We start from the raw sequence: 7,500 nt of genomic DNA, 5'->3' as shown, positions 1-7,500 counted from the left end.
GCGCTGTATTGAAGGATTTCACTTGTTATTATAGATATTTCAAATCAAATTTCTGGCTTCGTTGCAGTGTGTGAAAGACACTCAACCTCCCACTGCTAAATGTTCATGATCAATGGTGCAAGATTCTTTCAAGACTTTGTTACTCTTTCTTGTCTCTGTACATCTGGCAATATAGAAATTGTGTCTCAGATTAGGATTTACAAATTAAAAGTTTTTCAAGTGATATTAGGCCATGAAGTACTGTATCATAGTTTCTTCTCTGGTTTAAACCTGCCCATCACATTTTTACCTCCGACATCTCACCACCTGTATAATCTTGTTTCCTCAACCAGATCACTTACCAGCTCAAGATCCTCACCACAGCTCTCTTCTCTGTTCAACTTCTTGGTCGACAGCTGAGCCGACAGCAATGGATCTCACTTGTTCTGCTCTTCTTTGGTGTTGGTCTTGTTCAGGTATTTGTACTTTTGCTTCCCAAAGGCTGCTCTAGTATTGGTTACCTGATCTTTTATTGGTACCACACAAGACATTGTTCTTCATGTGGAACACACATTGACACACATTCCTTTTCTGTCGCTTTATGCCATACATGATCAATGTTTTTGAAATGGAGCAAGACAGAAAATGGTTGAATAGCCCTCTTTGCTATCACTTAATTATTTTATTACGTGAGAGTTGAATAGGCAGTTTTAATACACCTCTGACATGAGACTTTATTGAGCTTGCATTTAAAATGAAAATATAGTTTTGGGAAGCCTTTTAGAGAGTTAAACTTTCTTCGTACACCTTTGTGCTCTCGGTTTTGTTTTCAGTTCCCAAAAAGTTTTTTTTTATGTCGTTTTGTTTTATAATCACACAATCCGTTTACCCACCTTTGGATGATCATTTGAAGTGGAGTACATAGATGATAATTTTAATAAACTACATTCTACTACATACTTTATAGATGTACTCACATCTTGCTGAGGAGAGGGTGGAGCTTGGACTGCACATGCACATTTTGCTCCTGCCCCACCCCTCTTGCAGATGAGAGGGGCAGAGCTTTCCGTGCCTTCGGGCTGAGGAGAGCCATAGAGCTTGCATCATAAAGCAAGCAAGCAAACTCATTTTTAGCCGCGTCTCGCATAGCGAACATGGCTCGAAGAGAGCTCCTCCTTGTTCTTCTTCGTCTTCGTCTTCTTGTTCTTCTTGTTGTTGTTGTTCTTCTTCTTCTCCTTCTCCTTCTCCTTCTCCTTCTCCTTCTCCTTCTCCTTCTCCTTCTCCTTCTCCTTCTCCTTCTTCTTCTCCTTCTTCTTCTTCTTCTTCTTCTTCTTCTTCTTCTTCTTCTTCTTCTTCTCCTTCTCCTTCTTCTTCTGGTGAAGACAAAACCTATAGGACTTGGCTGTTTTATATACAGGATCCGGATCTCCTTAAATACTAAACACCTGTACACATCCTCGCATTGAGGGTGCCTTTTGAGAGCATCTATCATCAACTTTAAAATATATTCGGACATTTGCTTTAACGTTTCGAAAGTTCACGTTACTATTTAAAGATTATTCCATTTAATGTGTTGTAATTTCGTAAATACACTATTTTCTCGTCATGAACGAGGAGCCTCCATGACGGGTCTCGCTATTGGCTCCATCAAGGCACGTGACGAAATATCGGAAGTTGTTGTTATTGCCTTTAGGACACGGCTCTTGGACACATTTGTCCTTGTTATATGATAGACACATCAAACATGACAGACTTCTGTCAATCAACAAATATCCACTTTGATGTGATCGGTGGAGATTCCACCTTCCCCTCCCACCACAAACTGTGCTTTATGCCGCAGCTATATCACTTGGGACTAGCTGCATACCATCAGGTGCAGCCTTTGGTATTTCAGCCTTGTCATTCTTCTGGTCCTTTCTTCTATGGTGTGCATGAGGCCTTTAAGGATTAGATAGATAAGGAGCTACCATTCGTCCGTTACTCGGGGGGTGCATATGGGTGTATTGTGAATTTGCTTCCCTGTATTTCTGCTCTCTGCCTGTTAAATACACCATTATACATTAACTCGGTCTCCACATGTTACTTTGCCTAATAATGTCCATTAAAGGACACATTAGAAAAAAACACCTATTTCCGATGGGGGAGTACTTCACATGTGCCAAGTTTCAATTTTTTCCATGAAGCGTATTTCCTTACCTTTTTATTTTATTTTTGACTTTTGGTCATCATGTAGTGCAGTGGAATGCTGAAGCAATATGATCAAGAATTTTGCTGGTAGCTGTCAATAGCATGGCCAATGTTTATGAGGTGCATGCTCCATCCTCCATGCCACATATTGTTTGCACAAATAATAAGCAATTTGGACTGCTTGAGAACGTTGGTTTCATTTGTTTGCAGATTCAAAGCAGTGGAGGATCTCGGGAGACGGTTTCAAATCAGGCAGATCAAGACCCTCTCATTGGCTTGCTGGCTGTAGTTGCATCATGCATCTCATCAGGGTTTGCTGGGGTTTACTTTGAAAAAATCCTCAAAGGTAAGCGACTCCACATGAGTTGGATTATAAAACGGCTTGTGTGATTATAAAACAAAACGACATTAAAAAAAAAAAAACTTTTTGGGGAACTGAAAACAAAACCGAGAGCACAAAGGTGTATGAAGAAAGTTTAACTATCTAAAAGGCTTCCCAAAACTATATTTTCATTTTAAATGCAAGCTCAATGAAGTCTCATGTCAGAGGTTTATTAAAACTGCCTATTTAACTCTCACGTAATAAATTGATAAAATAATTTGACCGAATTAAAATAAGAACCGACTGTGACCTGAACTAACCTCACACTTTGGCTGATTCTTTGTACAGGGACATCAGCCTCCATCTGGCTGCGGAATGTACAGCTCGGGCTGTTTGGTTCATTGCTCGGCCTACTGCTCATGTACATCAAAGATGGTTCAGCCATTGCCACACAGGGCATTTTCTTTGGTTATACACCTCTCGTGTGGACTGTGATCCTGAACCAGGCCTTTGGTGGCCTGTTGGTTGCAGTTGTGGTTAAATATGCAGACAACATTCTCAAGGGTTTTGCCACATCATTAGCCATTGTCATCTCCACATTGGTCTCAATATACATCTTTAAGTTCCGTATGGATGTTTTGTTTTCTGTTGGAGCAACATTGGTCATATCAGCTGTGTACCTGTATGGACGGCCAAATCCAGTACCCGCCTCCAAGTAGAATTACCAGCAGGGTGAGAAATAGATTGGGCTGGTAGGAGCAGACGATATGAAGAGTGAGTGATGGATTGGTACAGTTTAGGTACTGAGTTGTAATGGTGATCGAGGGGGCAGAAGTCTTTTCAAGTGATATCTTGTAAGGGTTTGTATCACTTTGGATAAACTAATTATGAACATCTGTTTTAGTCTCTGAAGCAATGACAGCAGTTGAAAAAAACTTGTAAACTTTGCCCTTTTATGGGACACCAAATGGTGGAAGGTCAACACTGGGAAATAGCAACGAGGCTAACACAGGACGTAAAGGGAGAGATACTTCCATCGCTAATCTTCGATTTCCAACTGTATAGTTTTGAAAGTATAGTATAGGAAACATCCTTTCCATTTTGGCTGGTGACTGATGCACAACAGAACATTTTCTAAGAAATGTACAAAGAGTTTTAAAAAAAAAAGTTACAAATTGTATTTTATTGTATATCATTGGATTTTTTTTTTCCTAATCGTTTGTTTTGTTTCAAATAGGTTACGGAATATTGGTTTACAACTGGTTCTACTTTTTTCGGGAATTGTTATATGTTTATTGATTCTTGTGGAACATAGATTTAAGGGGTTTTTGATTGACCTGATCATTATACCTTCTCTTGAATAATGGTTACACAAACCTCCCTTTCTTCACTTAGATAGTTGTGCTTTTGCACATCACTTCTTGGCATCGAAATGCATGAAAAACTTATTTTATAACTTGGGTTTTGGTATATTAAGAAAGGCATTATGAATGGGGTAAAACCAACGAATAATGAAAAATAAATAAGTAAGAGTTTATTATATCTTGTTTGTCATAGGTTTCCTTTCATGTTGGTTTTTTTGGGGGGGGGGAAGAATTGTGGGGTCAAACCCAAACTTGAACAAAATATTTTTGCACTTATTTGTATTTCATTATGGATAAAAGATCAACACAATTCAGAAGATGGTGGGAGTAAAAAGGAAGGTGCGGTTTCATATTTTGATTGAGTTCACGGTGTTTTTCTTGCAATATTTTCAACTTGTCAACAGAAAAATGGACAATTACTGCAACATTTACAATTGTGCTAATCAACCTGGAGAGCAAGAAAAGTTGTGTAAAATATAGGTATTATGGCTCATGGAAGAAATAAACAGATGCTGGTTCATGTACCATATATGAAATTTCCTTCAGCCCTTCCAGGTAACACATTATTACAACAATCTCCTCCTTGTGAAACTCCACAAATCCAGGCTCACTTCTCACCTCCACTCTTTTAATCCTCTCCTCTCTTCTCTCATTTGTGGAATCTCCTTCCTTGGTCTGTTCAATTCCACTCCTCACTCCTGGGCTTCACAATGGCAGTAGACCACCACCACTTCAGGTCAGCCTCCATCTCTATCTATTATCACTTCTATAACTAACACTCTCCCTGCATCTATATTTAGATTGCTATGTTTCCTCCCTTCACCCCCCCCCCCAACCCCTTGCTATACAGTATACTTCTCTTGTTTGATCATCCATGTGTTGGCCCACTGTCCAACTCGATATGTTGCCCTTTTCCCTCCGTCACCTTGCTCATCCATGAGCTGAGAGTTTGTATACAGAAAAGAAACCGGCATACTTCTTAGTTTGGCAGAGGCCGTTTATTCCTGATACGTGAAATATCCTGCAACCAATGCTGACAGAAAACGGATTTTTTTGGGAATGCCAGCCACATTTTCTAACCAATCATCAGGTAACTTTGTTTTAAAAGTTCTCCATGGGTATGCGGCCTGACATTGAAAGTTTTGTGTCAACCACTCAAGCTGTTGCAGAGAAAACAAATTGAAAAGTACGGGCTTTGGCTGACATTCCACAACATAGTCAAGGATGTTTGTGGATTCCTATTACTATAGGCCATGGGCTCGATAGGGCCACCGTGCACCCCCCCCCCCACCTCCCAACAAAACTATTTTTTTTGAAGTGTCTGGATATGCTGAATACGAATTTGAATGTTAACATTGAAAATATTGGGATGCACTACCTCTTTTAGCCTCATGAAAAGGGGTACCCTCAAAAATGAATTTTTGTCATTTGTGCCAAAAGCGATTTCCATACCCAATCAGAATGGCTTTGAGACGATCCATTACACTGTCAGACTACACATAGTATAGCTTGTATGAAACATAATCTCATGCTGGTTCCATGTATGTGTCTAAAATTAATATATCCAAGAGCCTATATAACATGTTGAGTACATGTACTGTATCGTCTTATTAACCGTTCATTACTGTGTTGTAGAAGTTTCAATAAAGCTTATTTTTAAGACATTTTTTTTTCTTCTGCCAAATAGTCCAGAATAAGAATCTGACTTAATTTGTTATCCATATATAATATTATATATAGTATCCAAATACAATTTAATCCAGATAACATGAACACACATGATGTTATCACACTATAAACAACAGAACGGTATTCACGATATCAAAAGCAGGGTTGGGTTTTAAAAATAAAATAAATTGCTGATGAACATTATTCATGTTAATATCGCTGGTATATTCTTTCCCACTCTAAATAATATAGTAATGTATTTTATAATACATAAAAATGTGCTACATTCATACTTATTTCCCAAATTCTGATTACAAACAATGATTGAAACCAACATATTTACATAAAGTAGGTAATAACAGTCTGTAACATTGTTCCTTTTACCAAGCGATAACACAGTATATCTTTCATATACATATTTCAAGATATTTCTGTTGATATATTATCATGATCATACAGTTTCATTGTATTCAACAGGTAAGTAACAATATCATGAGATTTTACTGTCATCCATTTCAATCAATGTCAACAGCTAATGGTTCAGCTATGTTCTTCAATTTTGGTCAGACTCCGAGCTGTCACCAGGTAAGTACTCCTGTTCCTCTGGTATGCTGTCATCATCATCTGATTCATCATCTCCATCATCACTGGTGTTCACTGATTCAGCAATATGTCAACTGCTGTGGGAGAACACACCCCTCATACCAGAGAGGCTCCAGTTTTTGGTTGACAAGTGCCCAACCGTGTCCATCACCAGCATCAGGGATATCAGGGTTGGCAATGTGGGCCTTCTTCCATATCCCAACCTGGTAGTTCACTCTCCTGATCCTCTGGCTTGCCTTCTGTGTCCTGTAGCATGATGCCATGTGCAGTGTGGATTGAGACCATTCCAGTGAGGTTGTTCAGTAACTGGTCAAAATTATCAAATTCAGAGTGGAAAATGGAAGGGGCCCCTGGTGATCGAATGATTTGCGTTGACAGCAGACTTGATGTTTCAGCAACAGCCTGAGCAAGGGCAGTTTCCAACACTAGTGAGAATGAGTAGTTTTCTGAGTCTCTCATTCGGTTCAGCAAGGTTATCAATTTTTCGCTCCTGAAAAGGTCATCCATATGAGCATATGCTTCGGGAGTTTCCATTCCCCATTCGATTCTGCACGCCAAATATCTTGCCCAATTGAATTCACGAGCCTGTGCACTTTCGACGTGTGAGGAGTTGGTTTGCCTGATATCAGGTAATTCAATTTTTTTTCCAATTGTGATGGAATTACAGCTGTCATGTTTCCAAGGTCCTGGGCAGATGGAAGCCATTTCAAGTCATCAGCTTTTGCGAAGCTCTCCAGAATCTCTTGACGTAGGTAATTTCCAACATCCTGGATCATGTCCCTAGAACCAAGTTCATATGCACATCGAACTGTGTCACTAATGTCACGGTGAGAGCTGTAGACAATGTAAGACTGGAAGTTGTCTCTTCTGTTTAGTGTGCAGAAGGCCAGTCTGTCCTTGTATTTGTCATGTTTCTCCAACTTTGCTTTGAGGTTTTTCCACGAAATTTGGGATTGGGGAAGTTGGTGTATTTCAGGTGAGAGATATAAATTTCAGTTAGCTCTGACAGTTTCATCATATTCTTGCTGATGATGATATCCCTGTTGATTACTTGGCATACAGCACCAAACGCCTCACTGTGTGCCTCTGCTAGTTTGATTTGTTGCTCCTTGTCTTCTATGCTTGTACTTCTCCATTTGTCGGCATTTTGTGTGTATTGGACCCTGCAGGATTTGTGGTATTTAGCTTCTGTAGCAAACAAATCATGGCCTCTAATTCTGATCAGCAACTTCTCATCTAATTTGTCCTCAGCAGTTTTGAGCACCGTTCTCCATCCATCAAACTCAAACTGACTTAAGCCCTCAGTAGTCCATGTCCCTTTGACTTTCACTTTCTTCCGTTCCATCGAGTGGCAGAATATACAATCGGGTGAGAATA

At 39.5% G+C, this 7,500-nt stretch overlaps 1 protein-coding gene, 1 long non-coding RNA gene and 1 pseudogene across 7 annotated transcripts in view; 1 reads left to right on the top strand and 2 right to left on the bottom strand.

The window, feature by feature from the left end:
- The window catches only part of LOC147018580 (UDP-galactose translocator-like), a 65,897-nt gene extending 61,521 nt beyond the window's left edge, over nucleotides 1–4,376 (top strand). For all 6 annotated transcript variants that reach the window (XM_085898367.1, XM_085898366.1, XM_085898370.1 and 3 more), the window contains 3 exons: nucleotides 333–455; nucleotides 2,377–2,512; nucleotides 2,837–4,376. In XM_085898367.1, coding sequence (XP_085754493.1) covers nucleotides 333–455; nucleotides 2,377–2,512; nucleotides 2,837–3,207 — 630 coding nt within the window. In that variant the 3' untranslated portion in view covers nucleotides 3,208–4,376. The remainder of the gene's footprint in view (nucleotides 1–332; nucleotides 456–2,376; nucleotides 2,513–2,836) is intronic.
- Nucleotides 1–4,674, bottom strand: part of LOC147018579 (uncharacterized) — an 8,552-nt gene extending 3,878 nt beyond the window's left edge. Inside the window, exon 1 of the long non-coding RNA XR_015062457.1 lies at nucleotides 4,471–4,674. This is a non-coding gene — a long non-coding RNA (uncharacterized LOC147018579). The remainder of the gene's footprint in view (nucleotides 1–4,470) is intronic.
- A 38-nt stretch (nucleotides 4,675–4,712) lies between these two features.
- LOC147018578 (uncharacterized) overlaps nucleotides 4,713–7,500 on the bottom strand; it is a 3,974-nt pseudogene continuing 1,186 nt past the window's right edge.

The sequence above is a fragment of the Eptatretus burgeri genome, chromosome 10 (assembly GCF_056783735.1).
Source record: "Eptatretus burgeri isolate ZD-2024b chromosome 10, Ebu_testis_v1, whole genome shotgun sequence".
NCBI lineage: Eukaryota > Metazoa > Chordata > Myxini > Myxiniformes > Myxinidae > Eptatretus > Eptatretus burgeri.
This window is presented reverse-complemented; position numbering and strand designations above follow the sequence as displayed.